This window comes from Aspergillus tubingensis (genome assembly GCF_013340325.1).
Source record: "Aspergillus tubingensis WU-2223L DNA, scaffold_7, whole genome shotgun sequence".
Taxonomy (NCBI): domain Eukaryota; kingdom Fungi; phylum Ascomycota; class Eurotiomycetes; order Eurotiales; family Aspergillaceae; genus Aspergillus; species Aspergillus tubingensis.
Window position 1 is genome coordinate 40,160 of NW_023336281.1, and position 18,352 is coordinate 58,511.

The 18,352-nt window shown below is 51.9% G+C and overlaps 7 protein-coding genes across 7 annotated transcripts; 3 read left to right on the forward strand and 4 right to left on the reverse strand.

The window, feature by feature from the left end:
• Positions 1 to 412: 412 nt before the first annotated feature.
• AtWU_04972 (trifunctional fatty acid synthase subunit FAS2) lies at positions 413 to 6,133 on the forward strand (the record flags this gene model as incomplete). Its single annotated transcript, XM_035500082.1, has 3 exons — positions 413 to 941; positions 1,015 to 5,963; positions 6,023 to 6,133. The coding sequence occupies 3 exons, from the start codon at positions 413 to 415 to the stop codon at positions 6,131 to 6,133; spliced, it is 5,589 nt and encodes a 1,862-aa protein (XP_035355975.1).
• A 426-nt stretch (positions 6,134 to 6,559) lies between these two features.
• Positions 6,560 to 8,782, reverse strand: AtWU_04973 (tRNA (guanine26-N2)-dimethyltransferase; the record flags this gene model as incomplete). The annotated part of the gene is made up of 1 exon (XM_035500083.1): positions 6,560 to 8,782. The coding sequence occupies one exon, from the start codon at positions 8,780 to 8,782 to the stop codon at positions 6,560 to 6,562; it is 2,223 nt and encodes a 740-aa protein (XP_035355976.1).
• A 405-nt stretch (positions 8,783 to 9,187) lies between these two features.
• On the reverse strand, positions 9,188 to 10,296 carry AtWU_04974 (MCP1 family protein; the record flags this gene model as incomplete). Its single annotated transcript, XM_035500084.1, has 2 exons — positions 9,188 to 9,975; positions 10,062 to 10,296. The coding sequence occupies 2 exons, from the start codon at positions 10,294 to 10,296 to the stop codon at positions 9,188 to 9,190; spliced, it is 1,023 nt and encodes a 340-aa protein (XP_035355977.1).
• Positions 10,297 to 10,930: 634 nt separating this feature from the next.
• AtWU_04975 (putative C2H2 finger domain protein) lies at positions 10,931 to 11,685 on the forward strand (the record flags this gene model as incomplete). The annotated part of the gene is made up of 2 exons (XM_035500085.1): positions 10,931 to 10,975; positions 11,065 to 11,685. 2 exons carry the CDS (start codon positions 10,931 to 10,933, stop codon positions 11,683 to 11,685), a joined length of 666 nt encoding a protein of 221 aa, XP_035355978.1.
• Positions 11,686 to 12,212: 527 nt separating this feature from the next.
• On the reverse strand, positions 12,213 to 13,571 carry AtWU_04976 (pyruvate dehydrogenase (acetyl-transferring) subunit E1 beta; the record flags this gene model as incomplete). Its single annotated transcript, XM_035500086.1, has 4 exons — positions 12,213 to 12,684; positions 12,752 to 13,038; positions 13,131 to 13,254; positions 13,330 to 13,571. The coding sequence occupies 4 exons, from the start codon at positions 13,569 to 13,571 to the stop codon at positions 12,213 to 12,215; spliced, it is 1,125 nt and encodes a 374-aa protein (XP_035355979.1).
• Positions 13,572 to 14,273: 702 nt separating this feature from the next.
• On the forward strand, positions 14,274 to 16,238 carry AtWU_04977 (metallophosphoesterase family protein; the record flags this gene model as incomplete). The annotated part of the gene is made up of 2 exons (XM_035500087.1): positions 14,274 to 14,479; positions 14,543 to 16,238. 2 exons carry the CDS (start codon positions 14,274 to 14,276, stop codon positions 16,236 to 16,238), a joined length of 1,902 nt encoding a protein of 633 aa, XP_035355980.1.
• A 307-nt stretch (positions 16,239 to 16,545) lies between these two features.
• Positions 16,546 to 17,900, reverse strand: AtWU_04978 (enoyl-[acyl-carrier-protein] reductase; the record flags this gene model as incomplete). The annotated part of the gene is made up of 2 exons (XM_035500088.1): positions 16,546 to 17,587; positions 17,671 to 17,900. 2 exons carry the CDS (start codon positions 17,898 to 17,900, stop codon positions 16,546 to 16,548), a joined length of 1,272 nt encoding a protein of 423 aa, XP_035355981.1.
• Between the last annotated feature and the right edge of the window lie 452 nt (positions 17,901 to 18,352).

Here is an 18,352-nt window from a genome sequence, read left to right on the forward strand (position 1 = left end):
TTAATTCCCACCTCTAACAACTTTTTTTCCCTTCCGTTCCAGCATCTTTTTTCCGCTCGCTGGTTGTATGTGCGGTTCAACCAGGAGCCAGAAAACAACTTCTTCTTTCCAAGTAATTATTTCTCTATTTTGCTGACTGATTCTTGTTCAATTAGAACTGAAACTGTTCAACCATCATCACCTTATATTATCAGTTTAATTATATTCTTCTTCTCTTACCTTAAGCCTCATCACTCGATTTCCCTACCGTTGGCCGCTGTTCTTCCTGGATTATCTCTCGAGCCGGTTTTTCAAGTCGTATCTTCCCCCCACCAAGTCTGTCGCAATTTCTTGATACTGCGACCGTTATTCTTGAACCGCACCGGGGCTCTTTTTTATACTCTTACCATTCTATTACCTAGTCTCCTTCAACATGCGGCCCGAAATCGAGCAGGAGCTGGCTCACACTTTGCTGGTTGAACTTCTGGCCTACCAGTTCGCTTCACCGGTGAGATGGATTGAGACCCAGGATGTTATTCTCGCAGAGAAGAGGACAGAGCGAATTGTGGAAATCGGTCCCGCAGACACACTGGGTGGTATGGCGAGACGGACCCTCGCATCAAAATATGAGGCATACGATGCTGCTACTTCCGTGCAGCGTCAAATACTTTGCTACAACAAAGATGCGAAGGAGATCTATTACGATGTTGATCCCGTGGAGGAAGAAGAAGCGCAACCATCGGCAGAGCCTGCGGCCGGTGCCCCTGCTGCTGCTGCTCCTGCTGCTGCTCCTGCCGCTGCTGCTCCCGCGGCTGCCGCTCCACCTAGTGCCGGCCCTGCAGCAGCAATTGAGGACGCACCGGTTACGGCAGTGGATGTGCTGAGAACTCTGGTCGCGCAGAAGTTGAAGAAGAGCTTGTCGGATGTGCCCTTGAGTAAAGCCATCAAAGATCTGGTTGGAGGTATGTATTTGCCATCTCATCCGCCTCCACATCATTGCAAATGGATATTGATTTGGTTCCCTCTCACTACCAGGTAAATCCACTCTGCAGAATGAAATTTTGGGAGATCTCGGAAAGGAGTTCGGTTCGACGCCCGAGAAACCGGAAGACACACCTCTGGACGAGCTAGGCGCATCTATGCAGGCGACATTCAATGGACAACTCGGCAAGCAGTCTTCATCCCTTATTGCTCGCCTGGTCTCGTCGAAGATGCCCGGTGGCTTCAACATCACCGCAGTTCGCAAATACCTTGAGACAAGATGGGGTTTGGGATCTGGTCGTCAAGATGGCGTCCTTCTCCTTGCTCTCACTATGGAGCCACCCTCCCGTATTGGCTCCGAGGCTGAGGCCAAGTCGTACCTTGATGATGTTGCCAACAAATACGCTGCCAGCGCCGGCATCAGCCTTTCGGCACCGGCAGCTGGTGGTGATAGCGGGGCAGGTGGTGGCGGCATGCTCATGGATCCGGCTGCGATTGATGCCTTGACCAAAGACCAGCGGGCATTGTTCAAGCAGCAGCTGGAGATAATTGCGCGTTATTTGAAGATGGATCTACGCGCCGGTCAAAAGGCTTACATCACTTCTCAGGAGTCTCAGAAAACATTGCAGGCCCAGCTGGACCTTTGGCAGGCCGAGCATGGCGATTTCTATGCTTCTGGTATCGAGCCGGCTTTCGATGCCCTGAAAGCACGCGTGTATGATTCTTCTTGGAACTGGGCACGCCAAGATGCTCTGAGCATGTACTACGACATCATTTTCGGCAGGCTCAAGGTCGTGGATCGTGAGATCGTGAGCCAGTGCATTCGCATTATGAACCGTTCAAACCCACTGCTTCTTGAGTTCATGCAGTACCACATTGACAACTGCCCCACTGATCGCGGTGAGACTTATCAGTTGGCCAAGGAACTTGGTGAACAACTTATCGAAAACTGCAAGGAAGTCTTGGGTGTCGCCCCTGTGTACAAGGATGTCGCTGTGCCTACCGGGCCCCAGACTACTGTCGATGCCAAAGGAAACATTGGGTACAAGGAGGTTCCCCGGGCTAGCGCTCGCAAGTTGGAACACTACGTGAAGCAAATGGCGGAGGGAGGCCCTATCTCCGAGTACAGCAACCGCACGAAGGTCCAGAATGATCTCCGCAGTGTCTACAAGTTGATCCGCAGACAGCATCGCTTGTCCAAGTCATCGCAACTTCAATTCAATGCGCTCTACAAGGAAGTTATCCGTGCTCTCAGCATGAATGAGAACCAGATCATGCCCCAAGAGAACGGTTCTGGCAAGAAGACCGGCAGGAATGGTGTCAAGCGCAACGGCAGCCCCCGCGCAGGTAAAGTGGAGACCATTCCCTTCTTGCATCTCAAGAAGAAGTCCGAACACGGCTGGGATTACAGCAAGAAACTCACCGGTGTTTACCTGGACGTACTGGAATCTGCTGCACGGTCAGGTCTCACCTTCCAAGGCAAGAACGTCTTGATGACAGGCGCAGGCGCAGGTTCCATTGGAGCGGAAGTGCTGCAAGGCCTGATTAGCGGTGGCGCCAAGGTGGTTGTCACAACAAGCCGATACTCTCGTGAGGTCACTGAGTACTACCAAGCCATGTATGCCCGCTATGGTAGCCGTGGCTCACAGCTTGTTGTGGTGCCTTTCAACCAAGGTAGCAAGCAAGATGTGGAAGCACTTGTCGACTATATCTACGACGCAAAGAAGGGTCTCGGCTGGGATTTGGACTTCGTTGTTCCATTTGCCGCCATTCCCGAGAATGGTCGTGAAATTGACTCCATTGACTCGAAGTCTGAACTGGCTCACCGCATCATGTTGACAAACCTCTTGCGACTTTTGGGTTGCATCAAGACACAGAAGCAGAGCAACGGTTTTGAAACCCGTCCCGCTCAAGTCATCCTCCCCTTGTCTCCTAACCATGGTACTTTCGGAAACGATGGTCTTTACTCCGAGTCTAAGCTGGGATTGGAAACACTCTTCAACCGCTGGTATTCTGAGAACTGGAACAACTATCTGACCATTTGTGGTGCTGTGATTGGATGGACTCGGGGTACAGGTCTCATGAGCGGCAACAACATGGTTGCTGAAGGTGTTGAGAAGCTCGGTGTCCGTACCTTTTCCCAGCAAGAGATGGCCTTCAACTTGCTTGGTCTCATGGCGCCTGCGATCGTCAACCTGTGTCAGCTTGACCCTGTCTGGGCCGACCTTAATGGTGGTCTCCAATTCATCCCTGACCTGAAAGACCTCATGACCAAGCTTCGCACGGAAATCATGGAGACAAGTGATATTCGCCAGGCAGTCATCAAAGAGACTGCAATTGAAAACAAGATCGTCAATGGAGAGGATAGTGAGGTCCTCTATAAACGGGTGACCGCTGAGCCTCGTGCCAACATCAAGTTCCAGTTCCCTAATCTGCCTAACTGGGAGGAGGATGTGAAACCGCTTAACGAGAACCTGAAAGGCATGGTCAACCTGGACAAGGTCGTCGTGGTCACCGGATTTTCGGAGGTCGGACCCTGGGGTAACTCTCGCACACGCTGGGAGATGGAAGCTTACGGCAAATTCTCCCTTGAAGGATGTGTGGAGATGGCATGGATCATGGGCCTTATCAAGCACCACAACGGTCCACTGAAGGGTAAGGCCTATTCAGGATGGGTCGACGCGAAGTCTGGGGAGCCCGTCGATGATAAGGATGTGAAGCCGAAGTACGAGAAGTTCATCCTTGAACATTCTGGTATCCGGCTTATTGAGCCCGAATTGTTCAAGGGCTATGATCCCAAGAAGAAGCAGCTGCTTCAGGAAATTGTCATCCAGGAGGACTTGGATCCGTTTGAAGCTTCGAAAGAGACCGCAGAGGAATTCAAGCGTGAGCATGGCGAAAAGGTGGAGATCTTTGAGTTGCCAGAGTCCGGCGAGTACACTGTGCGCCTGAAGAAGGGAGCCACTCTCTTGATCCCGAAGGCTCTTCAGTTCGACCGCCTTGTTGCTGGCCAGATCCCTACTGGCTGGGATGCTAAGAGATACGGTATCCCTGATGATATCATCGAACAAGTTGATCCCGTCACGTTGTTCGTCCTTGTCTGCACTGCTGAGTCTATGCTTTCAGCTGGTATTACCGATCCGTATGAATTCTACAAGTACGTCCACCTGTCTGAGGTCGGAAACTGCATCGGCTCGGGTATCGGTGGTACCCACGCGTTGCGGGGAATGTACAAGGACCGCTACCTGGACAAGCCTCTTCAAAAGGACATTCTGCAGGAATCTTTCATCAACACGATGAGTGCCTGGGTTAACATGCTTCTCTTGTCCTCAACTGGCCCGATCAAGACTCCAGTCGGAGCTTGCGCCACTGCGGTCGAATCCGTTGACATTGGTTACGAGACGATCGTGGAAGGAAAGGCTCGTGTCTGCTTTGTTGGAGGATTCGACGATTTCCAAGAAGAAGGATCTTATGAATTCGCCAACATGAAGGCGACCAGCAATGCCGAAGATGAGTTTGCCCATGGTCGCACCCCGCAAGAAATGTCGCGGCCCACCACTACCACCCGTGCTGGATTCATGGAGTCTCAGGGTTGCGGTATGCAACTCATTATGAGTGCCCAGCTTGCTCTGGATATGGGTGTACCGATCTATGGTATCATTGCGCTGACCACCACGGCTACCGACAAGATTGGTCGCTCTGTTCCCGCACCCGGACAAGGAGTTCTCACCACCGCGCGCGAGAACCCTGGCAAGTTCCCATCTCCTTTGCTGGACATCAAGTACCGTCGCCGTCAGCTTGACCTGCGTAAGAAGCAGATTAAGGAATGGCAAGAATCCGAGTTGTTGTACCTCCAGGAAGAAGCCGAGGCTATGAAAGCCCAGGCCGCTGATGAATCTTTCGACGTCTCTGGCTACCTGCACGAGCGCGCTCAGCACATTGAACGCGAAGCTGTCCGCCAGGAGAAGGATGCCCAGTTCAGCCTTGGAAACAACTTCTGGAAGCAGGATCCACGTATCGCTCCTCTCCGTGGTGCTCTCGCCACCTGGGGTCTGACTGTTGATGATATCGGTGTCGCCTCATTCCACGGTACTTCTACTGTCGCTAATGACAAGAATGAATCGGATGTGATTTGCCAGCAGATGAAGCACCTGGGTCGGAAGAAGGGCAACGCCCTTTTGGGTATTTTCCAGAAATATCTCACTGGACATCCCAAGGGTGCTGCTGGTGCCTGGATGTTCAACGGCTGTCTTCAGGTCCTTGAAAGTGGTCTGGTTCCTGGCAACCGCAACGCTGATAACGTAGACAAGGTGATGGAGAAATTCGACTACATCGTTTACCCAAGCCGCAGCATCCAGACTGACGGTATTAATGCCTTCTCTGTCACTTCATTTGGTTTCGGCCAGAAGGGTGCACAGGTTATTGGTATTCACCCCAAGTACCTCTACGCAACCCTGGATCGGGCACAGTACCAGACCTACAAGGCCAAGGTCGAGGCGAGACAGAAGAAGGCATACCGCTTCTTCCACAACGGGCTGATCAACAACAGCATCTTCGTCGCTAAGGACAAGGCTCCTTACGAAGATGCCCAGCAGAGCAAGGTCTTCCTCAACCCTGATTACCGTGTGGCTGCCGACAAGAAGACCTCGCAACTCAAGTTTCCTGCCCAGCCCCCCAAGGCTGATGACAAAGGACTTGAGAGCACAAAGACTATGATTGAGTCGCTGGCTAAGGCTAATGCTTCTGAAGACTCGAAGGTCGGTGTGGATGTGGAGAACATCGAAAGTTTCAACATTGAAAATGAAACCTTCATTGAACGGAATTTCACCGCAAGCGAGCAAGAGTACTGCCAAAAGGCAGCGTCTCCTCGATCATCCTTTGCCGGACGGTGGAGTGCCAAGGAAGCTGTTTTCAAGGCCTTGGGTGTCAGCAGCAAGGGCGCAGGTGCCCCTCTCAAGGACATTGAGATCTCAAGTGACTCAACCGGGGCTCCCGTCGTGAATGTAAGTACTACTTTGTAACTGCCCCGCCGATAGGAAATCCCGACTAACTTGCTATTCAGCTTCACGGTGCTGCAGCTGAAGCTGCCAAGCAGGCTGGCGTCAAACAGGTCAGCGTCAGCATCAGCCACAGTGATACCCAGGCAGTCGCGGTCGCGGTCTCCAAATTTTAATGCGCTGATGAGGAATAATGGCCTGAATTTATGTCATGTACCTTGAGTGTAATCTATCATGTCTCTTTCCTAGCCTTGTTAGACAGTATTAGATTGTCAATACATAACGTGTTTGGTTCCAATGCTTGTTCAAGTGTTCGCTCATCATCCTCTTTTCTTCGTATTTGTTGCACTGCTTCGTTCCGCTAAGAAGTTCAATGTGTGGGTTGCTGACCCCACAGCGAACGCCTCAGCTTTTACTCGGTTGTTTCTCACGGCGGCTTAGAGGAGTATATTGAATCCATGATGGTCAATTTCTCGAAGCTTACACTGGTAAACTTCAAAACTTTCTAAGGTACTATTAAGTAATGCAATGACAATTGAAGTACAGTTATGGTGGATGATAGCTATCTACAACTACACTAGATAAAGGCGCAATTCAGTGTTCTATTTGCCTCCGGATGCTCGGCTCAGAGGACCCCAGTTCTCACGAGGATTTATCTGATACCGCACCAGCCGCTTCTTGGCCGTCTCCCTGCCCAATGCCTCATCGAATACAACCTCCAGCGTGCTAGGGTGCGGTCTGCCTGTACCATTGGGACTACGGGGAGGCTTTGTGTCCTGGGGACCCTTCTGCGTTGTTCCCGGCTGTTCACGCTGGGGATCAGAGTCCCTTCTCTTCCTTCCAAACGCTTGACGGGCACCGGAGCGATACAAGGCAGCTTCAATCTTGGTAACCATATCTTTGACATCCTTTGCCTCTTCTGTGACTGCCTGAAGCTCGGTCTTGAGAAGTGCCAGAGACGGGTCTTCCCCCTCACAGCCTTGAACGTTCTCCCGGCTCTTGGACATAATGACAGCGCCGGGACTACCGGGCTTGAGGGCGCCTTCTCTGATGGGAGACTTCTGCCTCACCCATTCCCTCATTATCTCCCAGATCACCTCCCAAGGAGCATCGGTACGAATTGTGTTCGGTCTGGCGTGGCTACGGGTTGACCGGTAGCCTAGGTGTCGAATAGCCCCCCGCATGGCATCAATGGAAATCGTGGATGTATGCAAAACTTTGGATAAGGCGCTGAGACTGAAGTAGAAGGGGTATTCTTCCCGGGCGGCGGGGTCGAGCCGTGGGATGATTGCAGAATACTCGTTCACGGGGATATCCCCACCGACTGTGCCAGTAGGTGTCTGATTGGCTTCGTCACTAGGAATTTCTAGATTCAGATCTTCTTCCATTGCTGTGGTCAACATTCCCTCGATCCGGTCAATGGTGTGATACACGTCCCTATCTGCCTGGGGAAGCATATCAAGGATCCTGCGGATGAAGTGAGCATTATGAAGAGGACCAGCCCACATAGGACCGCTGAGGTGAGTCCTAGAGCCACAATGGCCACAACGACTATCTGCTACCGGACCCTGAGCGAAGCCGAAGTGGTAGAATGGATTTCCCTTCTTGTCCAGCTTCTGTTTCGTCTGGGTTATAGGCTGAGTCGACCAAGCGCCACAGCCAGCATCGCAGTTGTAGACCATCATCATATTTCCAGAGATATACTTGACTTCAGCTGGGGAGCGATGGACACGGACGAACACTCGGGCATAAAAGTCGATCGATAGGGACAGAAGCGGCTCAATAGCGAGACCATATTTCGCAGCGGAGGCTGCAAGCCCGTGCAGAATGAGACGCAGGCCACCTTCGTGGCAATGCGGTCCTTTAACTGGAATTCCGCCATATAGGGCGAACGACTTTTCGGGATACCCGTAAGAGGCCCAGACACCTGCATCGGTACAGGTCACACAAAGAAGGCCGCCATCCTTGACTGCCTGGACCGCAGCGTCCATGAAAGGTGCAGCAGAGCCGTAAGGGTCCAGATCAATCACGTCAAATTTTCCTAGATGGCTCTCGACAGTTGGGGTGTTGGCTTGTTGGTTTAAGAGACTGTACATGTAAGCGCGCGCATCTCCGGTGTTAGGACGGATCTTTTCGCCGAGACTATTGTATTTGATGTTCGTCTTCATGGAATCAATTGCCGAGGGTGACAGGTCGTTTGCGACGACGCAAGAGGTGAAAGGTATCTCCGAAGCATATCGCAGGGCACGCAGACCCGTAGCAGAGAGGGCGTCTAAAATCGTAAAAGACGGCGCAGTCTCCTGCTCTGCCTGCTGTGCTGCAGTCGGATTCCCTTGGCCTTGATTCTGATCCTGCGTTTGTTCCTTGACATCGACCTCTTCTCTCTTGCGCTTCTTGCCCTTCGCTAAGTCGCTCGCCGCAGCCTTTTGCTTCCTCTTCTCGGCCTTCTGTTTCTTCAGGGCCAGCAAATGCTCCCCGTATGCGCGAATGGCAAGGACACTAAGGTCCCGGTTGAACTGTTGGATAGGGTTGTAGAAGACTGATTGCGATTGCTCGTCAGCTTTGCGATCCCTTTTCGTACCGGGAGCCTGAGCCGGGGGGTTCAGAATGTACGCCAATCCTTCCTTCACTGCTCTGTACTCAGTGCCGTCATACTGTATCAATTGTTCAGCCATCTCCGCAGCCGATGAGCGGGTAGAGTAGACTCGGCGGAGTGGCGGGCGTTGGTGGAATCCTAGGGCGGTGCAGCGGGCAATTGCGCGATCGCTGCGGAGTCTGAAGTGGGTTGAGAGGGCACGATAAAGAATACCAAGGTGTGGGCGCATGGACCCGGACTTTGAAAATCGACCTGGTGGTGACTTGGCTATGGGCTAGGCAATAGATGAACAGCAAGTCCTTCGTCTCTTTTTCTGCTTGTCGGAAACTTTTTTTGACTTCCGCCCGCCAACCTTTCCGATCAGCTAAGCACGGACCAACTCCCTACTATCTAACCACACCAATGTCATAACTATAAACTCAATTCATTCCCCTCTTCACATTCTATCAGAGCTGTCATTAACATTAAGTCTTGCTTCTTGCTTAGTATACAATCATATCGGCCGTTACTCCCGTCCTTGAAATATTATGTGTCGAAGCACTAACCGCTAGACCAAAAATGATTTATCGCGTCTAGTCAGCCAGGCGACAGAGAGATATGTGTCCCCAAACTATGTTTGTCCGAATCAATTGGGTCAGAGCCAGGACCCAATAACGGGGACCTGGCTATAGATTTCATTCCATCCCTTGGCCTCCCAGCCATAACCTTGCCCCGTACGCCCGATGATGCCCAGGGCGCCTGCAAGCCATATGGATGCTCCCACCGCGGCAATGCCGTTGACCGTCCACCACATCTTCCTCTGTCGGCGGAGTCGTTGCTCACTTTCCGAGGCTCCCAGGTAACCCTCTAGGGAGCCCTTTTTCCGGTCACGTTCTTTCCGGACCGTTGTCACTCTCCAGCCCATCCATGCAGCCCAGCCGCCGACGAAGTGCCACACCCCAACGGCGACGAATAACAGATAGTATAGATTCCAGAGTGCGGGGGCCCGTGCAAAGCCGTGGGCCACATAACCCAGCCCGACTCCTGAGCTTCCCCCATCGACCATTAACGGAGTAATGCGGTTGACGAGCACATGGGCGCCAAGTAACGGAACCAACGAATATCCTAACCGAGCTTGGAGACTCATCCGAGGCCAAAACGTCAACGAGTGTCTCTGTGACCTTGTCTCGGCACCATAGAGTCGCGCCCGCCGTGCGGAGCGAATGTTGCGCAAAGCAATTCCGGACGCAATATGAATCAGAACAGGCGCGGTCAAGACGAGATGTTCGAGGCCTGGAGATTGATAGACGGGTCTGGTGAGAAGTAGGAAGCTCTCGCTATCAGGTACGGATCGAGTAGCCAGAGGGATGAGAGAGGTATTGGCCCAGTGCAATGCAAGGAATAGGGTTGGTGGATATGTCGAGTATCGTTGGAAGGCAGACACTGGAAATATTGAGGTCATTGTTAGCTCCTAGGAACAACGTATATTCTTGCCATTTTCACAATAGCTTGCATATACTTAGCCATACACCAGGAATCCCAACTGTGTCCGCGAAGACCTAACTTGAGCGATGAGAACCGACCACCTCCGGCGATGGGCTCGTGTGCCGATGGCGGACTTGGTTCTCTAGGGAAGTATTCGCCAGATTCGAGGTCTGGAAACTCATCTTGGACTGGCGATGGGTCTAGTTCTTGCATTGAAAATATGGAGCGCGTTTCGATATCCTCTGGTTTGGATGGCATGCTTTCTTTCGAGGCAGCCATGGCTCAAAAAAAGCACCGGGCCACCAGGTGCTATGTTATATATGTCCGCGCCAGGAGCCAGAATTAGGGCTGGTCAACTATTACAATCAATCCGGTTGCGATGGGGTTGTCTGAATTCAGAGCATGGTCGTTTGAACAATAATTCCTCGCTGTGATTTGGGGCAGCAGATTTCCTTGGAACTTGATCTCATCGACACTTTCTTGGTAAAGAACTGCTAGGCGATGATCCTCCGTATTAGAGGCCTCATGATTGGCCCGTTATGGTCGACCTCCGTAGTCACGGTATTGCACCGGTATTGACGGTATCTAATCGAACACCAGTTCAAGCTCCTCTTCCGCGGGCGGTGGTTTTCTTTCGGCAGAAAGTATCAACCTCAACGTGCAGTCGCAGATAGATGTATGCTACCTAAGAAATTACAGCAACCAGAGGCTCAAACCATCACCGCTCAGCGAGCAAGCAGCAAAGTCTCAAACCCGTACACACGCTCTTTCGCTGTCCGCGACAACCCCTTTCCAAGCGTATCTGCGTACTCCTCATAGAACTATGGCGCCTGCAAGTGCCCAAATTCCGAACATTTCCCCTATTGAAGTTATATATCTTCATAGCAACAAGTTCCCAAATCTTAGCTGACCAATGCGTCTACATACACAGCGAGGCTTTACCAATCCCACTCCCAAGGTGCGATTCAGGGCTTAGTTTCAAGGAGCTTGAGGGATGTAAAGACCCGTGCTTTCATGCTAACTCAGGACCACCGCATCTCAAACTAGACCGAATCTGCGCGTTCCGCTCTGAGCTCCTTCACCTGCACGCTCTGCAACAAGTCTTACTCTCGCCATCCAGAATACGAGGCCCATATTTCTTCTTATGACCATCAACACCGCAAGCGTCTCCAAGACCTCAAGCAGTTATCCCGGGACCCCAATGCCGCCGAGAAGGCCAGAAGAGCCGAACGGAAGGCCGACGCCGAGGCCGGGTTAAGAGTCATCGACACACCCAAAGCTGCATCAGTATCTACTACGGGAACGGGCTCTGGAGCAGGTGGAAGTACAGGGGGCGGGGGAGGGTTTAAAAAGGGAGGGTTCAAAAGTTCCTTCACCACTGTGAAAGGACCTGTGGCTCCTGCAGCTCCCACAAAGAAAAACGTCCTAGGCGGTGACGATGATGACAACGAAATTCCAGAAGCAGATGATGCGAGTCTGCGGCGCGCTCGGAGCCAATCGACGAAACGCGAAAATATGCAGGTTGATCAGGCGGAGAGCGATACTGATGAAGAGTACGACCGGGATGGGGGTGTGAATGGGGTGTATTACAATCCTCGAAATCCTACCGGTTGTTCCCCTGCGTGTGCTGGTGCTAGGAACGTTCCTCTAGAGACTTCTTTTGTCTGAAACGAGCATCATGCGGAGCACAGTACGGATGTGGCGATCACACCGACTATGTACTGTGACGTCAAATGGCCGATCACTATCCAAGTTTTCTTCCCTAATGACTTGATGAGTCCAATACGTATGTGGATGATGCTATCCAGAAACGAGACATTGCAGGCATGGAGGTGGTTTCTCAACCGTCTCTCTCCTTAGCCCGAGGGTCGATGATCTGGTAATAGCAACGGCACCGGAGGAGCAGGCCCGAATTCACCGCGGGCTCGTTTGTGGTGGCACACGCCAATAGGAACAAAACCAGATGCGATGAGAACACGCTACGGAAATATACAACCATGCCCGAGCACATTAGCTTCTAAAAATGCAGAATAACGTTGATTGTGTTGTATAGTCGTACAAAATCCAAGGAAGTAGGAGAGCGAGGTAATATGAGGGAAAAGGAGAAATGGCTGTAACAATGATAGGGTACTAGACACATGATTTTATTAATTCAGTTTTTCTTCACCGTCGGTTCATATACAACGGCTCATCCTTTACAGGCGCAACAGCTTGGCAGCCTGGCTGACGATGGTGTCCTCCTGGGGGAAGCTCATGTTCTCGAGACCAGCGGCGTAGGGGGTGGGGACCTCGGCACCAGTAACACGGACGGCGGGAGCAGTCAGGTAGTCGAAACCGTATTCCATGGAGAGAGCGAGGATCTCGGAGGAGACACCGAACATGGGGTAACCGGACTCGACGCACATGATGCGACCAGTCTTCTTGAGCGACTGGACGATAGTCTCAACGTCGAGGGGCTTGACGGAACGAAGGTTGATGACCTCAGCATCAACACCGTACTTCTGCTTCAGCTCAGCGGCAGCGTTGAGCGACTGTCCAACACAGCGGGAGAGAGTGACAATGGTCAAGTCCTTTCCGGGGCGCTCAATCTTGGCCTTGCCAATAGGAAGAACAAAGTCATCCTTCTGAGCGGCCTCGCTCATGGGGAAGGCCTGACCGTACAGCAGCCTATGCAAGAATTGTCAGACTCAAAAACATTCCACAGATACTCCGATACTTCCACGGGGCTACGTACTCGTTCTCAAGGACAACGACGGGGTTAGGGTCGCGGATGGCAGCCTTCAACAGACCCTTGGCATCCTCCGAGCTCCAGGGAGCGACAACCTTCAGACCGGGGATACTGCCGTACCAAGCAGAGTAGTCCTGGGAGTGCTGGGCGGCAACACCAGCGGCGAAACCGTTAGGTCCACGGAAAGTGATGTTGCAGGGCTGGATACCACCAGACATGTAGTGGGTCTTGGCGGCAGAGTTGATGATCTGATCGATAGCCTGCATGGCGAAGTTGAAGGTCATGAACTCGCACTAGAGATCGGACAGCAGGTCTTAGTATACTGTGCATTTTCCCTCTGATGAACGTTGTATTTCCAGAGGTAACAGCAGTTCGAGGAACTTACAATGGGGTGCAGTCCAGCAAGAGCAGCACCGACGGCGAGACCACAGAAACCGGCTTCCGTGATGGGGGTGTCAATGACCCGCTTGGGACCGAAGCGGTCCAACAGACCCCTCGTTACCTTGTAACTATAATAGTAGAGCGAGTTCAGATATGCGATCCATGGACTGCAGGCAAGTCAGACGAGGGACAGGGTGCCATACGCTCCGTTGTACTGCGCAACCTCCTCTCCAAGAATGAAAGTCTTCTTGTTGCTCTCCAGCTCCTCGGCGAGCGCCTCGTTCAGAGCATCACGGACAGTGACCTCCTTGGTGCCAGATTCCGTAGCATATCCCCGGAAGCGCAGGATTGAGGGCGCGCATGCGGTGTGAGGGCGAAGGGGGGCCGAAGTAAGGCGCGAAGAAAGCAGACGAGCTGCTGGGCGGAAAAGTCGGGGAGCAGCCATGGCCGGACTGTGAGATATATAATATAAGAAGAAGGAAGAGGGAAAAAAAAAGCAAGAGTAGAGGAAAGGAGAATTACTTCACGGAAATACCGGTCTGTTGGACAATTGGTATCAAAGGAAGAAAGAACAGCCGATGGGGAGGCTCGTCACTCTTTTTCGGGGGTTCGGGGAATCTTTTTCGTCGACGAGGTTTCGGCGGAAGGTTGGTTTTTGGTGAGAAGCTTCGAAGGGACTTGTTGGGCTTAGCGCTGACTAAGCCGTGTTGCGGTTTTGCTCTTTCCTGACGGTCTCACCGGTCGCCTCCTTCCGTAGCGTCCGTTTTGTCTCTCTCTCTCTCGGTCTTTCCCTCTCTCCCTGGCGTCTTGTCGGGATCTTTCCCTCCGATAAGCACTTCTGGGTCCCCCCTTCCTATCTATCTGAACTATTCCGTTTATTTAGTTAGCGCCTATCCGTGATAAGCTTGGTGTCGGTGCGTAAACCATCAAGGTACTTACTCACTTATCCATCTACCACCACGGGGGTTGCATGGCTAACTGATCCGACTCTCTTTCCATCCTTCTCATAATTAGAGAGAGAGAGTTTACTTGCGTGTGTCATTCATTACATTAACTGCTCGTTGTCGGTCAACACCCCTGCTTCGTATTTAGATATTCAATCCACGATTTCTGCTATTGTTCTTCTCAATATCATCCCTAAAAAAGCATGAGCATGAGCATGTTCAGCAGCTACTATATGCTCTTCTCTACATTAGTGACCTTTCTTCTATTCTTTATATCCCCCTCCGTTTATGCTGTACAACCGACTGCGCCCAAGCCCATCGAGGCTCCATTGCGTGACCTGAAATGGGGCCAGCTCAATTTCCTTCACACCACAGATACTCATGGCTGGTTAGCTGGTCATTTACAAGAGTATGGCGCTGAAGTCTTCTTCGGAGCCATTCCCAGGCCTTACTGATTTCCAATCCCTTATAGACCCTCGTACTCCGCTGACTGGGGTGACTATATCTCCTTCGCTACCCGCATGCGCGAGAAGGCAGAGTCTATGGGTGTCGATCTACTAGTCATTGATACCGGCGATAGAGTGGAAGGAAATGGACTTTACGACTCTTCAGACCCCAAAGGCATCTACATCTCTAAAATTCTGCGAGAGCAGCATATCGACCTGATGTCATCGGGCAATCATGAGCTGTATAAGGAATCCACAGCATCAGCTGAGTTCTTTACCACTGCACTCAATTTCGCCGGACACTATCTTGCATCAAACATCGACTTCTATGACCCACGGACAAACGCTTTCAGGCCATTGGCACCTCGCTTTACGAAGATCGTCACCAAGCAATTGGGCATCCGCATCGTGGCCTTTGGATTTCTCTTCGACTTCAAAGGAAATGCTAATAACACTGTCGTGCGGCCTGTGAGGGAGACAATAAAGGAGGCATGGTTTCAGGAAGCTATCAGGGACCATGAGGTGGACCTCTTCTTGGTAATCGGTCATGCCCCTGTACATTCGGAGGAGTATTGGGACATATGGCGAGAAATCAGATCTCTTCGCTGGAGTACACCCATCCAATTCTTTGGCGGCCATTACCACATCCGTGACTACGCAAAGTATGATCGGATGTCCTACGGCTTGGCCAGCGGTCGCTTCATGGAAACGATCGGTTTTATGTCCATTAGTGGCCTCCAGACCCACCGTCAGCCCGGACTGTCCGCCTTAGCGTCCTCCCTGTGGCCATGGGACCGTTTCAATTTCAATCGGAAATATATCGATAATAACTTATTGTCATTCTATCATCACACTGGCCTGGATGAGACCACGTTCCCCACGGAACATGGGCAGAACGTTTCCCAACTCATTGAGGAATCCCGAAGCGCTCTTCAGCTGGATGAAGTGTACGGGTGTGCTCCTCGCGATCTGTTCATGTTTCAAGTGAAATATCCAGGTGAGGGTAACATTTATACCTGGCTGGAGACTGAAGTGCTACCCGTATCCGTGAGAGATGAATCTCGTGCTGGGAAGCCAGCCGTTGTTATAGTCAACACCGGTGCCATCCGCTTTGACATCTTTAAGGGTTCTTTTACGAAGGATAATACATATATTGTCTCCCCATTCACAAGCGGCTTTCGTTACGTGAAAGATATCCCTTACTCCCGAGCCTACCGTCTCGCCGATGTGCTAAACCGGGGACCGGGAATCTTGACTGAGGGCGACCAATTAGACAATTTGACTTGGCAGCTTGCTCCCCCTGAGCAATCAGCGTATACCCGTGGTGTATTTGGCAGCAGTGGTAGCCGATCAAGCGCTGGCTTCCTTACCAACCAAGTCCCATTCCTGAGTAGTGGAGATGCTGAGCCTGACCTAATTCCCGGGTACACTACCCATGATGATGGAGGCAAAGATGGCGATGACACCATTCACTCGCCGATGGACTTCTTCCGGGTGCCGAATGTTATTAGGGGAACACCTCGTTGGGGTGCATCTGAACCCCCGGAAATAGTAGACCTGGTCTATATTGATTTCATCGAGTCTAACGTGGCTGCAGTGGCCCCATTCGCCGGTATTGGTGCAGATTTTTCTCGCGACAGCGACGTCTATATGCCAAATACAACATTGACCGGCTTGATAGAGGACTGGATAAAAGGAAACTGGCCCTGCGAGCAGGTATGAGCGTTCACCGTGAATCGCCTTTCAGTTGATGGCTGGCGTATACATGCAAATTGTGCAATGACGGCCAATGGGCCACTATTTCCTTAGATGTGTTCTTACTCCCAGCGCACAAGCAATGAAACTAGCTAAGTTTTAGATAAAGACTACTAGTGGGTAAATGGGGTCTTCCCACTTGACTGGTAGAAATAGCTATGGATAAATTGTACTAGCTATCCATCAACCGAAGTCGGTCGACAGCCAAGAAAGCGTACTGTACAGATTCATATTTATCGGAACACTCGAGTTAGAAGATTAGCTTTTAGCTAATTCATTCCTGTTCCTCGTACCTGAGCAAGCCCTTGCCGCTGCGGTAACCGCTGAGGGTTTCCTGCACGCCTGCTACAAGCTCGGAGCCCTCGGTGTCCCATTTCCATTTGAACTCCTCAACGGGAATATCCTTAAACCTACCAGCCCGTGTCAGCTGCAGTACATCATTGATGGTGTTTTCCTTCAGCTGCGGATTCTGGTCGCCCCATTTGCTAACCCAGAAGCCATCGAAAACGAGGTTCTTGAAGATCAACAATCCCGACGGCAGAGAAACTGGCTGCTTCGACATGGCCCCGTAGGTGACCAGATGCGAACCTGGTGCGAGTGTTTTTGCGAGTGCGGTGGCACTCTTTCCACCCACACAGTTCAAAGCGAGGCGGATGGGCTCCTTCCCCTTGCGCGTGAGCTCATGTACAACGTTCCTAAATTCGCCTGAAAGCAACTCGGCCTCTGTGACCACCGCAGTCGCACCGAGATCTGTAAGTTCTTTCTTCAGAGCTTCTGTCTCCTCTGGGGTCTTCCGTTCCCGGACGACATTGAGGGTCTTGATACCCCACTCTCGTGCAAGCTGAATAGCAGCGCGTCCAACACCACTGTTTGCCCCGTTCTGGATCAACCAGTGCTCTCCGGCACGCATCCAGTCCCAGTCGCAAAAATCTTTGATCATGCGGTAAGCTGTTACTGGGTTGACACTAACCGTACTGATCTGAAGTGGGGTCAAGCCGTCCTTGTTTTCAATCTTAATCAGCTGCGATTCATCCAGCTGAGCATGAGTGCGCCAGGTGCCCTGTCCAGTCTGTTTCATGACAACCCAGTCACCTTTGCTGAGGTTTTTCACTCCAGAGCCGGTGGACAAAACCTCGAATGCGCCCTCATTTCCAGCGACAGCGGCCGGCTCCTGCGTACCGAGTGTCGTTTGGAACGGTGGCTTGCTCGGGTATACACCCTGGATCTGATTCACGTCGGCAGGATTCAGCGGCGCAGCGAGCAGGCGGAGATTCACTTGAGTACCATGGGGCGCGGAGATGGAGTGCTTGTGAAGCCTGGATGACTGTCAGATACCTTGTCCCATTGTGCAATAGCCGGGCCGCTGAAATGTAGGATCCGACGCGGTGCGAAGACTTACTGCAGGACGTCCTTGGGCTCTCCGTAGCGCGAGTAGATGAGAGCCTTCGATTGCGTATACCCGTAGACCGAAATCCATCTTTTATCCCCAATCTGAGTATGAGGATATGCTCCTTGCAATTGGCGCTTGCTCACTGAGGCTAATTGCGATGCAGCTCCAATTCTGATGGAGCACGCAGCGTGGCTTCCGGAAGCCCTCACCGCGGACCGAATCATACCCCCAGACATCATTGTAACCACAGTATACTGGTATAGTCAGATTAGTCTGGTGAGATGAGAGAGAGGATGAAGTCTCCACGACGATGCGGTCGCGAGGAAATTCCTGATGACGTCGTCCCTGCAGCCCTCGGGCCGACGGAGATGAAGACGCCGATTCGGGTATTCATTTTGGCCCTCTGGATTGACAGAGGAGGAGGATGAGTTCTATCCTTGGATATTTACAGACAATCATAAACACAGATGCAAGAGACACTGCTACCAAGACTAACCCATGTCATTCCTGAGTGTGCGGCAGTGAGTTTGGTCCTTGTTTACTACGTCAAGTCCCTACTTCAGCAGGAGCTGGAGCTTCGAGAAGCTCTCGATTACCGGTATGGTACCGTACAGTATGATACTATGGAGAGAAAGCACTCACCGCCCTGTCTCGTTCACCGCCCGCGGGGAAGTCCGCCGCATACAATCAA